Source organism: Pezoporus wallicus, unplaced genomic scaffold (assembly GCF_028554395.1).
Source record: "Pezoporus wallicus isolate ANWC-B61680 ecotype Strahan unplaced genomic scaffold, APGP_CSIRO_Pwel_v1 contig_3181, whole genome shotgun sequence".
Lineage (NCBI taxonomy): Eukaryota > Metazoa > Chordata > Aves > Psittaciformes > Psittacidae > Pezoporus > Pezoporus wallicus.
In genome coordinates this window covers 1,159,232-1,179,227 of record NW_026641700.1, presented here as the reverse complement: position 1 = coordinate 1,179,227, position 19,996 = coordinate 1,159,232, and the positions used below count along the sequence as shown (strand labels likewise).

The 19,996-nt window shown below is 40.1% G+C and overlaps 1 protein-coding gene across 8 annotated transcripts in view; it reads left to right on the top strand.

Moving 5' to 3' along the window:
* The window catches only part of RBMS3 (RNA binding motif single stranded interacting protein 3), a 722,404-nt gene that overhangs the window by 460,565 nt on the left and 241,843 nt on the right, over nt 1-19,996 (top strand). For all 8 annotated transcript variants that reach the window (XM_057424892.1, XM_057424891.1, XM_057424893.1 and 5 more), the window contains one exon: nt 3,953-4,044. In XM_057424892.1, the coding sequence (XP_057280875.1) occupies nt 3,953-4,044 (92 nt within the window). The remainder of the gene's footprint in view (nt 1-3,952; nt 4,045-19,996) is intronic.

Genomic DNA, 19,996 nt, shown 5'->3' with positions numbered 1-19,996 from the left:
GGGGGGGGAATGTATAATGCATTGACCAGAACGTTTACAAGGCAGTGCACACGCAAAAAAAAAAGCAAAAGAGGGGAAAAAAAAAGGCTGTGGAATTTTGGGGTAGCAGAGGGTGGGGCTGGTGGGGCTTGCACTTGTTTTTCAAGGAGCAGAAAGGTATGTAGATGTTTTCTTAGAGCAGCAGCATCCCATTGGCAGACCCTGGTCTGAATCTCTCCTGCAGGATGCTTCCAGCCAGCCTGCTGCCTTTTCCCAGAAGGAACTAAGGAACAGTTATTCAAGCCTGAGCAGCCAAACCCGCCCATGCTGCACCTGCCAGGGGCAGACAGAGCAGCCCAGCTCTGCTGGCAGCACAAAGGGGAGCCCAACCTATACCTGCTCCAGCCACAGCCTGAGCACCAGAGAAGAGCTCTTGGCAAAGGGAGTTTGGGGATTCTATGGGAAGAGCTGGAAAGGCTTGTTCTGACACCGAGCCTTAGCTTCTGTGGGGACTAAATCTACCCTGAAAAGTATATAAAACAAAACAACAAACCCCCACAAACAGTCAAAAACACAGACAAAAAAAGCCAGCACTACCATGTCAGTGTGTAAAACTCAAAAAATGAAGTGAGATTGTAAACAAATGAAATATGTTAGTGTAGGTCACCAACATAGGCTGTAAACATCTACGTGGAAGAACGTAAACTGTACAAAAAGGCAGCATGCCTGGTTTTCTGTTATATAGCATTGTAGGGTTCTTGTAAGGATACTTGAATGCTGAAACAGCCTGGGAACTTGGCTTCCCTTGCAGCAGATTGATGTTCTTTGGATGGGTTTTCAGCCATGGAGTGATTTTGTCCTGATGTTCTGTGTGTGGTGGAGAGATGTGTCGGGAGGGGGGAGCGCCAGAAAAAAGATTACATGGAATGAAAATGAACTTGAGAGAAGGAAGAACAGTTTTAAAGTGAGACTGGGAGTAGTAGTACTAGAATGCGTAATGGGTGGCTAAAGATGCAAGGTTTTTTGTCTAGAGACTCTCACTGGAACTCTGATACGGTTATATAGGCACTTGTGCCCATTGAATAAATGTTTAGAAGATATTCATGGTTTTAGATATAAAACCATGAATATTTAGTTTTAACAGATATTTAACAGATAAATGTTAAAACATGTTTCTTGATTAACATCTGGCCTGATGTTAACCTTGAGCAATTCACTATGTTAGATATACCTAATCCCTATAATACAGCACTGGAATATTTGTACACATTCTGGTTTATACTTACAAGCAATACTAACTTAGATGTGAATACTTGCCATGTTGTCTGGAAAGTTGTATTAAAAATAATTTCCCTTCTGTTACTGCATACATGAATCCTGCACTGTACACTGATGATAAATATAAAAATCCAACTCTATTACCTGCTTTTGATGTTGAAGTTAAAACTTTTTTTTTCACTTTTACCACCTATTGGGCATGAACATGGTGAGAAGTAAAATGAAATTTAGTCTCCTGAGAAGAGTACCTTCCTAGCCTGAAAAATAATTTGCTCTGTGTTTGATCCATGCTATCCCATGACTTCCAAAGGCATTTCAGGTTTTCATTTTTGCATCTCTGGCTTCTTGTCAGGGTCTCCCATCTAGGAAGATGGAAGCTGCACCTAATTGTATCTCCTTCTTCCCCCCAGAAGCTTCTCTCCCAAAGGGCAAAGGCATTAGAGAAATCCAGAGAGGACTCTTGCTCTCTTGTAGAATGTTTGGGTTTTTTTTTTGTTTGTTTGTTTCAAAGCAGCATTAGCTTCACTGCCACTCTGCAGTGAACAGTAAGGTTGGATAGCATCCTGCAAAGCAAAATGCGATGCAGAACAAGTTGATTTAAAAATGGCATGCATGGTAGCAATAAAAAGGGAAAATCAAGTGGTGGAATCTGAGCAGATAAAACATCCCCTGCCTCTCCAAATTGACCAAACTCTAGCGCACTTCTTCATGGTGTTATTAGCTCTTCTGTCCCAGTATACGGTTGTTTCAGGCTTTCCTTCAATATGTAGTAATGTCCTACTAAAAACTTTACCCCAAACAAAATGGAAGCACCCCCTCCCCCCCGAAACCAAAAAACAAACCCAGAAAACCGAGTGAAGAAAAGAACAGAGAGATTCAGCTCTTGACTTTATCAAAGTAGTGCTTTGCATACTCTTTAATTAAGTCAACAGTGTCTTTAACACTTTTGGCTGTTTCTTACTATTTTCAATTTTCTTAGAACTTTGTGAACGATATTTAAGACAAGAAAACAAAAAAGTGTATGTGCACAAAATTAGTTCATCATTGGACTAACCCGTTATCAGGTCATGCATGCATACCAAAATAATAATAAAGAGATGTTTATGACTTGAGGGGCAAGGTGATCAAAAGCACACACTCTTCTACCAGTTTTGGTGCAGAAAGGAGGGCGATAAGGCCTCCCAGGAGGAGGAAGAAAGTCTGGCAAAAGAAATAAAAATGGATACAGCAGAAAAGCATATCTGTGGTTACCTCCTGTATGATGTGTATTGACCTAGTAAATGGAGATGTCTGCGAAGGAGCTGCTATGCTATAAATATACTTGTGCTAATATTATTAAAGCTTTCAGGCAGTTCAGTTTTGTCTGTATGGCTTCCCAGGGAGATGCCAAAGAGGTGGCCTCTGGCCACAACTTGTCTAAGCAGCACATGCCTACCTGTACTGTAATTGCTTAATAAGATTTAGGTTGGGTTTTTTCCTGGATGGATTGTGAAATACATGCAGCTGCCTAAATAGGTGCTTGGCAAGATTTTAAAATCTTTGTAACTCTATTGAAATCTTTATGTGGAAAGTATCCCTGCTCATGGCAGGGGGTTGGAACTAGATGATCTTTAAGGTCCCTTCCAACCCAAACCATTCTTGATTCTAAGGCATTTGAATGCTGTTTGAAGATCACAGATAGTTGAGCGCTGAGAAGTTGTGAAAAGTCCATTCTGTTCCTCTTCATCCTTCTTTGTGTCTTTAAGAAAATAAAAATACTTCCAGTGTTGTTGATACCTAGGAAGGGCTTAACAGCACTGGTCTTGCTTGAACATACCACTCTGGTTAAAGAATGGAAAAATTGAGAGGGGAGAAGATAGGGAATGACTGTATGATTAATAAACTAATCCAAATACTGGGGGTAGGAAAGCCACTTAAAAGCAGATAATTATGCCTTGCCAGTCCCTAAGATCAAACCTCACTGAGATGCTGTTCAGATGATACCCTGGAGCAGTTGCTGGTAGGGATGTGTCCCTTGTTTCAGTAGAGAGGGCCATGAGATGAAAGGGATGTGGTTTAACCAGGCTGTGACTTTATTATGTTACCATCTTCTAGAGCTCTCTGCTGTCACTTGTAGAGTGCAGGTTGTGATTTCTCCCTTAATTGCTTCCACCTGCTCTAAAATAGCACTCTCTGCCCCTGCACAGATAGCCGCAGCCTGCTACAGAGACCTGCTACCCTCCTCTTCCTAAGCTGAATCCTCATATGGGTTCAAGGGACAGGCAAAGGGTGGTGTTTTCTCATGAAACCAGCCATTGCAGGCTATAGCTTGGTATCACAGGGAGGCCATACTGCTGCCTCCTTGCATGGAGGAGATGGGGCAGGACTCCACAGCCCCATGAGAGTGTGCTCTTGGGCTGCCAAAGTCCTTTTATGTGCTAAGACAGACAAAGAGCTGCCTTCTGTCCGCCTCTTCTGTATATCTTCTTGCACTTTGAAGCTTCAGGTCATTGCACTTCCTTAAACACCATGAAGCTCAGGAGGAAAAGTGAGAAATAGAGGTATGATGTTTGCTGGTGGTGGCAGTGCTACTGGAAGACTATGAGACAATGTGAGAGAATGGAAAGGATTGCCTTCCTTATAAAAATAACATCTTCATGTATGCAAACGCACATGGATGATAATGAAAATGTCTGTTTGTCTGTTTCTCTTTCAGGTTACGGCTTTGTAGATTTTGACAGTCCAGCAGCAGCACAGAAAGCAGTAGCATCTCTGAAAGCAAATGGCGTGCAGGCGCAGATGGCAAAGGTAAGAGTAACCGTGTTATTGCAGGATTATCTGAATTAAAATTGGGTTTGCTCCTATTTTTCTTAAGGTCTTGGTCAATTTTTCCAATGGTATTTTTTTTGTCCTTTGGCTCCAGTGCCTTAGTCACACTATGGCTTGCCTGTGTTCTTGAGAGCTGTGTCTTGTGTGATGGGTTCTGCCCTGATATTTTGGAGAGGGTTGTAAGATGGAGAGTGCTGGAGTTGCAGAGTGGTTGGAAATGCATTTGTGCTCACTGCAGTGTGAAAAAGTTGCCTTTTCTTCACCTCGAGTTGTCTTCATTTGGTTCCTTTGCCTGGGAATAGTTATTCTTTTCTGGTGTGCCTGGTGGACTTCTCTGAATGAGTGACTGAACATAAGGAAAGTTTTGTTTGGTCTGTCGGTTTGGTTTCTGTCTTTTTATTTTGAGGATGTAAATGGAAGTGTAGTAGGTTGCTGAATGAATAGTTGCTACAGGTTGTCTGGAGGTGACTGGCATCTGTTGTGAGAGAGGCTGCAGGAGCCATGCTGTACATCTTGTAGGAAGCATAGTAAGCACAGATACTCTGATCCTGGAATTGTCCTTAGTCTCTAAGCAAAGGGGTAGATGAAGGGGATGGGGGTTATAGCAGTAGCCATCATGTGCTCCAGCTGTTTCCTTTCTGAAGGCATGATCAGGAGCCTTTTCTAGACTCTATCAGTCAGCAAAAATAGCTGTTATTTTGTACTTCAAAAATGCTTTGTCCTAGAATCACAAAAAGCCCTTAATATTGCTTTAGTCTCTGCAAAGATGGTGCCGGCCTAGAATCTCAAACAGTGAAAACAAACAGGTAATTACAAAAACAGGGGCAAATCAACTAATAAACCATCACCATTACTATTTATAGTAATGTTGGTGATTTAAAACTTTTGTTTCTCAACAGTAGCATACTAAATATATTTTTGTTAGTTTTTTTTTGGTTTGGTTTTAAAAATCCTTTGTGGTAAATGAGGTTCTTTTGCCTTCTACTGAATTCACTCACTGTGCTTTAAAGTAACTGGATGTCATCCACGTATTTCTGTTTAACCATACCCCACAAGGAAAGTTATGCTGTTTTATTGGCTTATAGTTTTTATTGACGTATGGCAATAAAAATATTTGCTTCAAATGGGTAAAAGATGGCAAACTGAAGAATGTGAACACCTACTAAGAACGATGATATTTCCTTTCTCAGATATACTGCCTCTCCTTGTTAAAATAGAGGCAATTTGACACATTAGTCAAGCTGTGAAAAAGAAACAAAAGAGAGGAGATATGTTTTGGCCTATTGGTTATTATCAGCCATTTTTGGGGAGGAGTAAATCTTTAAGTACGTTAATTTGTAAAGTTGTAGATTTAAAATTAGACATTTAAAGATAGGATTGAAAGATAAATCTGTATTTGGTATTCTCATGATTCAGAACAAGGAACAATTTCAGCACTTGCATGTGTGGAAATATCAAAACAATGTGACTTAGAATACTGTGTTTTGGATTGTCAAGTATTTTGGGGGGAAAAGCAAAGTCTGACACTTTCAGAGTGGGATGAGCTGTACCAGCCGCTGAGGTTTGTTTTCTGGGGGATCTGTGGTGGGAGAATTGTTTTTGCCCTGCATGATTTTGTGGCAGCTGGTGTGTACACATTTGTTTGCATAAGGCTGACTCTATTTTTGTTATTTAGCCATGGTGCCTGGAATCCCAGATAGGTTCTTTTTAGTGCATTTGATAGTTCAAGATAAATATACAACCGACTTTTCCTATCTCTAAAAAAAACTAAAAGTATTTTAAAAAATGGGGATTCAAAGGAAATTGAGATGACTCTACACAAAGTACTTCACATTGCTGAGAAGACAGGAGCCTGGGAGCACAAATCTATCTGGAGAAGCATGCTAGTTCCTGCGCATGGTGAAAGCCAAATTGCGTAACGAGACTGAAAGACAATGTTACCTGCCAGTGTCTGAATTAACAGTGAGGGCTCAGAAGAAGTTTGAAGAAAGAGGCAGAAGAAGGATTTAGCTTCCACTTTTGGAAGTTTATCTAGAGCAGTTTTGTTTCAAGAATTGCTATAATTAGTGGTGACTAGCAAAAGAAATCAAAGAAAAAAGACTGTGTGAAAAAATTACCTAAACCTTTTTATGCCATACCTTTAAACAGTACAGTCGGTGTCCTGTATCTTTTGTTCTACATTGGAAAGCAGTGGAGCTGCCTTACATAGAGGCCCAGCAGAAGACTGCAACCTGTGTTCAGCAAATGTCAAAAGCCTCAGTCCAGTCACGGATGCTTTTCAATAAAGGTGAAAGAGGCGTCAGCCAGCTTTTGCTATGCTCTGGCCTCTCCAGTAGTGAGAGAAGGTATGCTGAAGTGTCGCTATAGTCTGTGATGTTTTCCTGGAGAGAGCTCTTGCTCGGAAAAATAAGTTCTTTGTAAGTTTTAACACAATATAATTTTTCTCATAGAAATCCAGGAATCGTCTTTGAAAAATGAAAAGCAGACCTGAACCCCCACCCATGTTGGCTAGCAGAAGTATCTTGTGGATACTTGAGTAAAATAAACTCATTTTTTCGATGCTTAAATACAGCCACCTCCCTCATTTTTATAGCATTTGGACACCTTTTTGGCTGATTTTATCTGAGAGTGCTGCTTCTGGAAGAAGGTTAAACTCTGGTGGATTTATGCTCCACGTCCCATCACTGTTGGAAAACTTGTTCTGTCAAGGCTAATATACCCCATAATGCTATGCAGGGAAAAACATCATTAAATGTACTTGAATCTCTCTTTTTGTTCTGGTCTAAAGTAGTCAGGAGAGGATTCAGCTGAGGGAGAACAGCAGTATTATGCCTGCAGAGGTAGGGGTGACAGCTGGAAAGAAGTCCATGGACCACTTGGTATAACAAGTTGTTGGTGTCTCACCCATGTGAGATCTGTGTGAGACTTGTACACATGTATGTTGTCACCTCTCTCATTTCTTTCTCATTTGCTTCTCTCATTTCCTTCACACATGCACCCAAAGCAGTAGTTTTGACTACTGCCACTCTCCTATACCCAGTGAAGTTCACCTTAGTTGTCTATAATTTTCAAAAGTGATTGTTAATAATTTCATTTATTCAGAAGATTAATGCTATGGAGCTGCTGAAGTGATAGTTTCTCAGCTGGCTACCTTACTTTATTATGTGCTTCCTGCTTGCCTTTGGAGATAACTCAGACATGCAGATTCATTTGTATGTATGTTGTGCCTGCTTCTCCAGGGTCGTAGGGTCAAGGTGGGTTTTTTAATTTTGTTTTCTTACTGAAAATGGCAAATCTGATACGTCACTGAATAATCTCACAATTGATTTGTCTCTTTGTGCTGGGGACTACACAAACACAACACAGAAAAGATAATGCTTATGTGCATGGTTTATGTATCAGTTTTGGTTTTTTTCCATCTGTTCCTTCCCTGCATTTTCTAGAAAATGTTGTAGACAGAACATGGAAAATTAATAAGGAGAGTTTTATTAATATGGGAGTTGGCTTGAAGAAGTCGGCAAAGAAGCTAGTACACATGAAAAACCTATCAGTGTTCTAATAAAACCTGTAGCCACATCTATTATTGGGATTTTCAATTGTCCTTCACCCAGAATTACATATTCAGGAGGAGACTTCTTAATCTGCTTTGTATGTAAGCTTTTAATGATGCCAATGAGTCTAAATCACCTGAAGAATCAAGTCTAGATAAATCAGATGTCTGAAGTTGTGTTAGCCTGAAGTTGGTGGACTGTGCAATCAGTTTATACCTTCATGGACATTTTGTGGTCCTCTTTCGTTTTCAGTTCTAGTCTGCTGTAAGATTGCATAAAGTGGAGGTTCAGGCAATGACAGGTACTTGCAGAGAGTACTTAGTATTTTCTTTAGTATCTAGCAGCCCTTCTAGAGCATTGAAACAAATGAATTCACAAAGGACGTATTTCCAATCCTGCTGTTTTTCCAGTGCATTTATAAGTACTGAAAGATGTATTTGATGAAGGATGTCTTCTCTGGTTTTTCTTTTGTATGTATAATGCATTTAGACATCCTCAGCAACTGTGTGGACATTGAAGAAATATTTTATTAGTGTTGGCAGTTGTCTTAAGACCAAGGAACATCTCTCAACTGCTCTGCTACAGTAATTGCCATGCAGAGGGTATACTACAGAGCTGCTTCTGAAAAAGGACTGTGCTGATAGGTTCTGATGTGTTTTGCTTGACAAAGGAGTTACAGAATGTGATTTTGTTTCTTGTGTCATGCTCTTCTCATCTCTCCGTCATGCAGAAGCTTAAATACAGGCAGTAATCACCATCTAGGTGAAACATAAAAGGGAGCTGTTTCTTATGGAACAGAATCGTATGTAAGAACTTTTGAAGAGGAACAGAGAGTTGGTTGCTGTATAGTTAAATCGATAGTTTTTTCTCAAAGGGCTAAGGAAGAGGAAATCCCATGGAATAATCTTATTTGTTTTCCAGGCTATTGTGTGGGTTTCAAGAATTGCTCTGGTATGAGTCAGCTGACCAACTAAAATGAGTCCATTCGTCCTGCTCATTTTTCAGCTTCATTTTCTCTTAAAATTCTATCCCTTTTATTCTTATTATGTCATATACCAATACTCTAAGGGGCTGTTGCTTAAAAGGGGAACTGTAGAAAATAGAAAGACTTTCCAGTAAAAGCACCTCTTCTGAATATTTTTTTAAATCTATATTTTTAATGGAAAGTTTTGATTCTCTATATTTTGCAGTTTCAAAATTCATGAAAATATTTAATAAAAGTGCTGTCCTTACAAAATGTGAAATATGGCCTATACACTGAACATCTTATATACTGAACCCCACAAGCGGTTTCTTAATTTATGATTGAAGTGTCTGCAAAATTTAGCTAACCAAACTGATACGGCTTGTTTGCATTTTTGGACAATATTTATGGATTGCAGCCTACTGACTGAGTCAACTTTCCTTCTGATACCAAAGCAGGATGCTAGGAGTTTTAAACATTGAAATCGTCAGGTTTTGGTTTAATTTCATTCTGTAATTATCAGATATCATCCCCGTCCCCCTCTTCCCCCTTCACACACATACAAAGAGCAAACTGTTCTATGAAGTCAAATATTTGTATAGGCTAGTTCTAAAAGATATTCTTGATTTGGTGTTAGAGCAGGAGCTGGTGGCTCTGGAAGCCCCGGCATACTCAGCAGTGTAGGAGAAGATGAGAACTGTGCTGTGCTAATGCTGGCCACTTTCCACATTGTTTCCAAATGAACTGCACAGCCAGGCGTGGGCTGCTGCTTCACCAGTTGCCAGAGATGTTTGGCACAACTGTGTGTATGTGTGTGTAGCACTCTTGCACTAAATGTTCTTCTTATCTTTCCAAAACGTTAAATATCTCTCCCTGCATTTGTGCACAGTACATACTGACCAATACTGACCTGAATCAGTAAGAATCCTGGGTTAAATGATAATGAAAAATTACAGCTGCAAAGAAGTCAAAGTTGGCTCTGTTTAGATTTGGAAATTACGGGTGCCAATATCTCTCTCCTTTGATTTCTTTTCCCAAGTTGACCGTGCCAAAGGAGTCCTGCAGAAGCAATAACCACAAGCCCCAGGTTTCATATAGTGCCACTTATCAAAGCCACGCTCTCTTCATCTTCTCTCACCTGCTTACTGTGTTGCTGTTTGACATAAATTATCTTTCACTCTTATAATATGGAATCATAGTTTACCAGCTAGAGCTGGCCCTGAAGTGCAGATTTTGTAAATACAGGATATTTTTCTATTCCTTAAAAGATAATGATTGATGAAGTAAAAGCATTGAGGAGATGCTAAATCGTTTGTTTGTGTCCGATTTTATCACAAAATTTCTTAGGAAGATGTGCCTTTCCAAACCTGGAATTTTTTTCCAGATGAAATGCTGTCTAAATTTAAGATTCAAATCACAGATGTGCTGTAGCAAAGTGCTAACTTTATATTTCAGAAAATCTGCAGTAGCAGATGACTGTGTCTTATGAGAGTCCTAGACAATCAAGACTAAAGCAAAGAGCAGCTCTCTGAAAACAGTGATGGATTGGCCTGATAGCAAAGATACATGACATTAATGGAAGGGCTTCATAGTGTCATCTGGAAAATTTCATGCTTCTACCTGAGAACTATAGGGTAGCCTGTGTGAATTGAGCATAATGATCCTGTTCCTGCTTTCAGACGTACACTCACAAGCCAGGAGAACATCATGTGATCCTGAGGATAATAAAATATAACTGCCTTTTTACCCTTGCATGTAATGCTCCTAAAATCATGTATGTCAGTATGAAAGGGGGTGTGCGTCTGCAGTACTTGTACCACACCTGCCAAATTTATACACAAACATTTCTTTGGGGGTTTTCAGAAGGGCTTAGCTTAGCATAATTCTGCTCTCTGGAAGTGAATGGGACTTCACTGTTGGTTAATGAGAGGAATTAGGTCAGTGCTGTGTTCCTTTGTTCCCAAAAATCTTAGCTCAGCACCTTTCTTAGCCACTAACTTAGGTTAGAAAATCTTACAGCACATACAATCATGTTTATTCTCTAGCTATCACCTCAAATAGACCTTGCTGTGGTATGTTACTTCCCTTTTCAAGTCCTGTGTTAGTTTCTAGAATGACTTGGGTTTGTTCATACTGTAACTTCATCTAAGATTAAAACATTCCTCTGCCTTTGAAAATTGCAATGTAAATAATCAGTAAATATATCCACCTCCATGCTACTAATGCCCTGCACCACAGCACAGTTGCTGGTAAGTAAAAGATGTAGCCAACTTTTAGAGAATTTTTTGGAGGATAGTGGAATTACTGGGTTCTTTTCAGGTTATGAACTTCAGCCAAACAAGAATTGGCCTTTTTTTGTAAATACACATTGTTCTTGACTTTCCTCTGACTTGGAACACATTTGAATTGGTAATAATACAGCTGAAATCCACAGAGCTTTGGCAATTTAAGCTGAAGAGAAGAATGGGGCTCCCTATCTTTAGCGCTCATATAGCTATACATCTTGGAAGCTCTTACACACTCTTTGCAAATCCTTTATGTTTGTAGAAGAGGAAATCTGAGTCCTGAAAATGAGTTAAACACTGGAGTCAGATTAATCCTTTTTTTCCTCCATACTCAGGAAACTCCAAACGCCCCACGAAGAAGTTAACCAACCACAGCTATGCAGCTTGGGAATCTGCAGCTCAAACTGAGAGAAACTATGTTCTAATTTCAGTAAGCACATCTTTACTCACCAGGAAAAACCCAGGGCACTCTGAAATGACCAAAACCCTGTGGTTTTAGAAAATATTACTGTGGTAGAAAATGGACGTAGCCTTTCTTTCAGGGACATATCATTTACTCATGTTCTCCTGTAGCTCAGCATGAGGATAATGGTTTTGTAAGGTGAGAAACAAAAAAAATCATTGTATCTAGCATGCTTCCTCGGAAGGAGGAGGAGATGATTCACATGACCACCAGCAGGAGGATATGTACATGCTTTAAGAGGTAAAACCACTTAGTCTGGACTGAGACATATGTTCAACAAAGCAATGAGATTTGTATGAAAATCAGGCCACTTTCATGTTATTCTGTTTGATTTGGAAAGCAGGTGTGCAAACTTCAGTAGCATTTCATCTGAGTAGATGCAAGTGCCAGAGTAACAGCTCATCAGTCTGGAAATACACAGGTGCATAATCTGACGGTAAACACAGATCTACTAGTAATATGCATAGATACTCCCTGTGCATATATGCATCCCTTTCTGAATATCTAAATGTTACTGTATTAGTAAATACTCTGGCTGTTGTTTTCTTATTAATGAATGTCTTCCATTTAACCAACGTGTCTGAGTGGTTTGGCTGTAATCTAAATAAATTTAGGTTTAGATGCAATTTTGTTCACTAATGAATGATAATTTTTGTTGCTGGAAAAAATACCCCTCTATTTTTCCATTGTATAAAATTATCAGATTAGGCTCTGTGACAAACTGAGTCGTGATGGCAGCTCATTGAATTTTTTAGCCTTTGGACTTTCCATGTATGTATTTGTGCTCAGAAAGGGAGTTAATAATGATATGAAGGGTTGAATTCTATTTGCAGTCATGTTAGGCTAAATTTGATGTGATCAAAATAAATGCAAGTGATAGAAGAAGGTAAAACTGGCAGTATCGGGCCAGAACAAAGGTCCCTGACATCAGATTCTGTTTCTGATAGTGTCCTATAGCAGTTGCCTACACAGGACTACAAGAACCAGACAAGCATCTCGGGATACTTCCCCAGAGTACTCTCCTAGACTCCAGTAATTTGCAGTTTGGATTTTCCTGAGTTTGTATTGATTAGCCTTCTGCAGAACTACCTCCCCACCCCTGAATAAAGAATTTCATAGAATCATAGAATCATAGCATCATAGAATCGTTAGGGTTGGAAAGGACCTTAAGATCATCTAGTTCCAACCCCCCTGCCGTGGGCAGGGACACCTTGTGCTAAATCATATCACCCAAGGCCTCGTCCAGCCTGGTCTTGAGCACTGCCAGGGATGGAGCATTCACAACTTCCCTGGGCAACCCATTCCAGTGCCTCACCACCCTCACAGGAAAGAATTTCCTCCTTATATCCAACCTAAACTTCCCCTGTTTGATTTTTAACCCGTTACTCCTTGTCCTGTCACTACAGTCTCTAATGAAGAGTCCCTCCCCAGCATCCCTATAGGCCCCCTTCAGATACTGGAAGGCTGCTATGAGGTCTCCACGCAGCCTTCTCTTCTCCAGGCTGAACAGCCCCAACTTCCTCAGCCTGTCTTCATACGGGAGGTGCTCCAGTCCCCTGATCATCCTCGTGGCCCTCCTCTGGACTTGTTCCAACAGTTCCATGTCCTTTTTATGTTGAGGACACCAAAACTGCACACAATACTCCGGGTGAGGTCTCACAAGAGCAGAGTAGAGGGGCAGGATCACCTCCTTCGACCTGCTGGTCACGCTCCTTTTGATGCAGCCCAGGATACAGTTGGCTTTGTGGGCTGCGAGCGCACACTGAAGCTGGCTCATGTTCATTTTCTCATTGACCAACACCCCCAAGTCCTTCTCCGCAGGGCTGCTCTGAATCTCTTCTCTGCCCAACCTGTAGCTGTGCCTGGGATTGCTCCGACCCAGGTGTAGGACCTTGCACTTGGCATGGTTAAACTTCATAAGGTTGGCATCAGCCCACCTCACAAGTGAGTCAAGGTCCCTCTGGATGGCATTCCTTCCCTCCAGCGTATCAACCAAACCACACAGCTTGGTGTCATTGGCAAACTTGCTGAGGGCGCACTCAATCCCACTGTCCATGTCAGCAACAAAGATGTTGAACAAGACTGGTCCCAACACCGATCCCTGAGGGACGCCACTCATTACTGTTCTCCAGGTAGACGTTGAGCCATTGACGACAACTCTTTGCATGCGGCCATCCAGCCAGATCTTTATCCACCGAGTGGTCCATCCATCAAATTGATGTCTCTCCAATTTAGAGTCAAGGATGTCGTGTGGGACAGTGTCAAATGCTTTGCACAAGTCCAGGTAGATGACATCAACTGCTCTACCCCTGTCCATCAGTTCTGTAGCCCTATCTGTCCTGGGTTCAGCAGTAGCAGTCATTTTTCTCCTTCTTGGTAGCTGGTGCAGTGCAGTGTTTTGACTCTCAGCTCAGGAACAGAGCTGATAACAAGGATGTTTTGGTTTGGCCAAGAACTTTGTGAGGCTCATGCTCTGCCAGGGAGGAGGGGAAGCCGTGGGGAAGCAGAGACGGGGCACCTGACCCAGGCTAACCAAGGAGGTATTCCATACCACAGCACGTCATGCCCAGGAGGTAACTGGGAGTTACCCGGAAGGACACGGGCTTCCGGGTGGGACTTGTTTCTTGGCCGATGGTATCGTATTCTCTTCCCTTGTTATTTTCTCTTATCATTGCTGTCATTCGTGGTAGCGGTGGTGATCTTTGTTGTACATTGGTTGCTGGACTGTTCTTGTTTCAACCCGTAGGAGTTGCACTCTTTCGATCCTCCTCCCCGTTCCTCCGGGAGCAGGGAAGGGGAGAGCCCCGGTGGGGGGGTCGGGGGCCTTGATTGTTGTCAGCCCGGCACCACTCACTGGGAGTGAGTGAACAAGTTACCTGACTGGGTTTAAACCGCACCACCATCATAGAAAATTTTGGCAGCACAACATCCAGTCATAAGAAATTCTTTTGATTCTTCCAAAAACCTAAACAGAGATATGTCCCAGGGACCTGGGGGAGGTTTACATCCACCAGAAATACCCCCTGTAATGCAGTAATGGGAGGTACAGGTACAACAGTTATTTCCTGTGCTACTTGCCATCTTGAATACCATGGAGAACAATAAAGACTTTGATGATAGCATCTGTAAATGCATTTTTGTAGTTGGAAAAGTTGGACCTCCCCCGAGTGAATACAGAATTAGAATGTATATAGTATCTGATAGAAAGTATATTTTCCCATGTTAGAATGGACATAACTATGCTTATCTGAGTGCCATTAAGTAACAGAGCAGGGCATGTTCAACAGTTACCATTTCTCAGTATGCAATGTTGATATTTTTATCAAGATGCCAAAAGAAAAAGAAATAGCTAAGAAAGGGAGTATAAGAGATTTCATTTATAAAGTTAGAAAGTTGAAGTTGGGGTAGTTAAGGCCTTGTGCTGGAAAACTTGACTGCAAATTCCTCAGAGCAAGTGAATGCATCTTTCTGAGATCTGTCACTGAAGTCTGTCTTAGGTGTCATTTCTTCATGCAGTTAAATCATTCTTGGTTCTTAAATGCAGCTGATAAACAAGTAAAGAGAAGATGCTTTGAAGGAACGCTTCTCCATCTTCAAAGGTATCTTTGCCACTTTACTATCCCACTTAGTTAATACAAGATGCTGTTTAAGTGTAGTATCACAGTTCTTCCTCTCTGTATATGAACATTTGCGGTTTAGTGTGTGCATGCGTAGTTGTATATAAGTGTTCTGGTGACTGTATATAAACAAATCTATGCATGCATTAATACATGATCATTTAGATATATTCTTGAGAAAATTCTGTAATATAACACAATTCTCCTGAGTAACAGAAAGTATTACAGTGGTGGTTTTATAGTATATACTGTTGGAGCGTGACTATTTACTAGTAGTTCTTTAAGCATTGGGAATAAAATGTGTGTTTTTTTAGGAATGTGCTGTAGAAATAGAAAGGAAAGTGGAGGTAAATTAAATATTGGTCACATTCAGACAGTATTTTTCCATCTGTCAGCAAAAACTGGCAAAAACCAAAACAACAACAAAATTGTAAAGTCTGAGATGAGACTTGGTGATTTACTGTCTTCTTTAGCTGTGCCTATGACTTGAAGTAGAGCTACTCAGCCCCGGGGTTTCACAGGTATTTCCATAACTTATTTGTCCATTTTGCATAAAAGGTTATGATCCCGCTGTTTATCTAAACATTTTCCTTGTCACCTACTCCAATTATAGCTTGTTATGGAAAACCAGAAGTATCATTTGTACAGCTATGTTGCTTTATTATAGCAACACAGCATAAAGCAGCATGTGGAGTCAGTGAAGGGAGGGTTTTGCATTGTCTTAGCTTGCAAAAAATCCTTTCTCTTGCTTAAAAACTGTTCACCAGTGAAAGGTCATCACTGCTAACAGCGTGACCTAATTTATGTCAGACTGCCTTGTTACTGTGCAGCACATTTCACATGGTAGAATCATGGGTTTGGTAAAGGCACTAGAACTGATCCAAATGAGGTGGAAATCTGGCTGTAATGGGGCCACAGGGGTCTTGCTGCCTTGCCCTCTCTCCTGGGTCTTCTGGGCCTATGCAAATGGAAATATTTCCCTTTCAGAATAAAAATTTCATTAGCTGGAATATGTAATGGTTCTCTTTTGTATGATCAATCTTCTAATTCTTGAACTCAGGCTTTCTATGTTAAAAAGGAGTGTTGGATGCAGACTATGCTTTGCTTTGCTTGAAGTTCAAATAGTTTCATCTTATGTGATTGTGCTAATGCTTGCTATTCACTTCTCTTGAGTATGTACGTAATTTCCAGATTGGTTTACAGGAGTACATTGAAGAGGCTGGACATTTTATGTCAATCAGCAATTAGATTAGTTACAAGGGTACTTCTGCACTCCTGTGACTATCGTACTGGTTCTCTTTGATCGCAAAACGTCTGGGAAGCCTGGTGCAGGCTTATCTAAAGGACACGGTCTGACAAAGTAGCAACTTAGGCAGTTTCCTCCTGGAAACATCATCTAGTACCTTATCATTTATACTGGATTTTACTAAAAGTTTCTCCATTTCTTTGATGAGAGGTCTTTTAAATCTGTAATAGCTGAGACCTGAAACACTTTATACTGTGACAAAAACCTCTCACAGAACACAGCCCTCTGAAGTCACTTGGTCTTAACAGTCCATAGATCAGATCAGGCATTGAATGATACCTGTAAATACTATTTATTACCTGTTTACTGGTATTTCTTTGACAACCCCTTATGTGTTAGCCTTTCACTTCATATTTTGGAAATTTTGCCTTCACAAATGTCTTCCCTCCTGTAACATCTACCTTTGTTCCCATGTGAGGGCAGTCCTTTCACTTCGGTCCTTCCACCTCTGTCAATCCACATGAAGCATTTCTAAAGCAGAATGACACTGTATTTGCATCCTTCCTTTTGCTATTGTAAACATACCACGTTCTTTTTAGTATGTTACTTCACACTCATCATCCATCTTTCTTGAACATGGTTATACACTATTTTTCAGAGAGGGCCTTTGCAGTGCTGTAGTACCATCTCTCAATTGGGCAGTGCCTTGCCTGATATGTATATTTTACTACCTTTAAGTCAATCGATGAGCACCCTGGTGTTTACAGCAGAAACTTTTATTTTTAGCAAGTGTGTAAGCAGCATTATTTTGCATGTTGAATGGAAAATTTCATTTGGAGTCTTCAAGTTAAATCTCTGAATGCTTTGCCAGGTCTAGAGGTAAACACAGATGTTAGGTTTTAAAAATACAAGTTTTAAAGTGACCCTCCAAGTGTTCGCAAATGTTCACAGCTGAAAGTTCTGTTCTTCAGCTTGTCTTTAATGATTATATCAACTGGTTTGCTGTTGTTAAACACCATAGATACGACAGCTTAGTATCCTGAGTTATGCTGGAAAAGTCTTGTCTTGTGTCCTGGAGCTTAATTTCTTGCTGCTTATAATTCCACAAATATAGTAAGTTAAACAGATTTAGAATGTAAGTTAAATATATGTGTTTCTAAGCTTTAAATGCTTTCTAAGATGCTGCATTTCAAAAAGAAAGGTAGAAATGAGAAAATGCCAGTTAAGGGTAGATGAATTCCTAACATTAAATCTTGGTATTTTTGCTGTGAGGAACATCTACTTCAATCATGGTAAAAGCTCACATGCTTTAGGAAATGAGGATTAGGTTCCATGGGTTTGGCAGGGTTTTATTAGCTTTAAGATTATTTTTTAAAAATAAAGAACACCAGTGACTTTTTATTATCCATGCAGATATTTCACTGCTAAAAGATTTAACATGAAGATAGAACAGTGTGAAATACAGACCTGAGTTATAGATGGGTATTTTACTACTTCTTTCATGGTTTTGTTTGGTTTTGATTTTTTTTATTTTTGTTAGATTTACTATTCACATGAATATTATGTAGAGAAAAACCTTGAGGCATGCAAAACATATTTGCTAAGAGAATGATCTACCCTGTTCAAATTGGCATTCTTGAGAGATATTTGTGTCTAATATTTGTGTTAGATGACTATGAAGTCTTGCTGTCCCAATACAAATATCCAGATGACAGATATATATACAAATATATTTCAGGGACTCAAGTTCAGTTGTTTTAAGACAAAACTCAGTTTTTGTGAGTAAGAACTCAAATGTGGAAGTTTGGATGATCCAGATGACCCTCAGCCTTGGTACTGTCACTTCTAATCATGTTTAAAAGTAAAATTGCTCAGAATTACATAGCAGCGATTTGTGGTTCGGAAGTTTGACGGAGTAGAACACAGACCTATAGTTTGCACACAAAGTTAACAGGTGAATTCACTGTACAATACAGGAATACAAAGTCTTCTGTTAGGAAGATGTACTGGATTATTTCAAGATTTTGTTATTCTACATCCTTAGGTGATATTCCACCCATGTAAAATGCTTTGATGGCTCATCTCATTGTCTTCTTTTGGAGCAGAAATGGAATATTTTGGAGTTTTTTAATCAACAAATGATCTCTGTTGATCTTTTAATTTTAATTACCCTCACTTAACGTGTTACTTAAAAGTAAAAAAACAAAACAAAACAAACCCTAAACAACACCAAATTTTTTTTCTTTAAAAGCTAACGATGAACATTGGCTTTGTATAGACCTTGCTTTTTTTTTTAAACCGTTAGTGGTGTGGTGCAAGATTTTAACCTGGAAGATTCAGGAATGAGGAGTCAGATTTGCTTTTAAAACTCAGGTTGCAGCTAGAAGAAGATATCCTTATTGAGTCATTCCACAAAAGTCTTGTGCCCATCAGTGGGGGCCCTGCGTGCCTACTGTGTTTAGTTTTAAGCCTAAAGGCAAAGCTGAGGTAACAGAATCATGCACAGAGGTCAGCTTGGCCCATCAAGCTGGAACCAGGATCTAGAGTCTATCCTTCTGGGCACCTTTCAAATTACCAGCCACAGCCCGTGATGTGCACTTTGGCCTGCTGAATCCACAAACTGCCTTCCCCCTCACCAATCTGAAGAGCTGAAAGGAGGTGCAACTAAGGCATGCTGGGACCTAAATCATAGGTAATGTTCAGCAGTTTCTTCAAGAACCACGTCTGAAAGAGGATCCCATCTGATTTGTATAAGCAGTGTACATTTAGGCAAATATTTCAAGTGTTTTAAGCCATCCGAACGTCTACAAAACCAGTCTTAAGAAAGTAGAAACCCCCAATTAATCTGCTTGCTGCAAATTAAGAGACCAATAGCTTCTTACAGAAGCAGAATTTGAAAAAGAAGCATTGTTAACCAAAGCTGGCTGCCCAGAACCCCGTCAGACCATTACAGCTTGCTAAGTCCCGTGTTTTTCAAGCTGGAGCAGTGGAGTCAAGAGTGTTATTAACTTCTACCACTCACTTTAAGTGTAAAGATTTTGTTTCTAGATGGTAAATGACTGATCAGAGCAGGGCCCAACTGTGAAAAACTGTAAAGATTCTGACATACCAACAAATTATTTCAAAGTAATAAATTGGTGATTCATTCTTCCTTTGCTGAAGGATAAACTACCCCAAATTGCTGCATGTATTTTTGGAGAAAAATATGCATGTAGATGGTTTCTGAAAAGTGGCTGTTGGCAATAACCTATTCTAGAGCTAAAGTCCTGCAACATGCACAGGTTTAATTTTGCTAGCCTGTGACGAGTAGGCCACATCCTGGCTGAATGCTGTGAACTAGTAGATTAGTAATTTAGTAAATAAGTTATTTAGATTAAAAGGGTTGCATTAATTTAATAAACTATTTTTCTATTCCCTTTCATTACTTGAGTGCCAGCTCTGTGCATAGCTCTATAGATGGTAGAAATTAAAATTCAGTTCTTGCAGTGAATGAAATACCATTGGAAAAAATACTGAGAGTCCTTGACCAGAAGTTGACTTCAGACATTATGTATTGTTCCTGCTTGTGTGTATGTGCACGTCTGCCTGCCTCACACATGTGCATTCAGGGAGAGAGAGATGAAAAGGTCAGATGGATATGATCTGCTATGGATATGATTTTTGTTCATCTTGCTGTGCTGATGAAGTTTGTTGATTGAATGTAAGTATGTGCTAACTCTTTCACAGCTTGTTCATCAAAGAGAACATTATTATAGAGAAGACAGGCATTTGTTGGTACAATGGAAGTAATATTGGATGTGCAGTG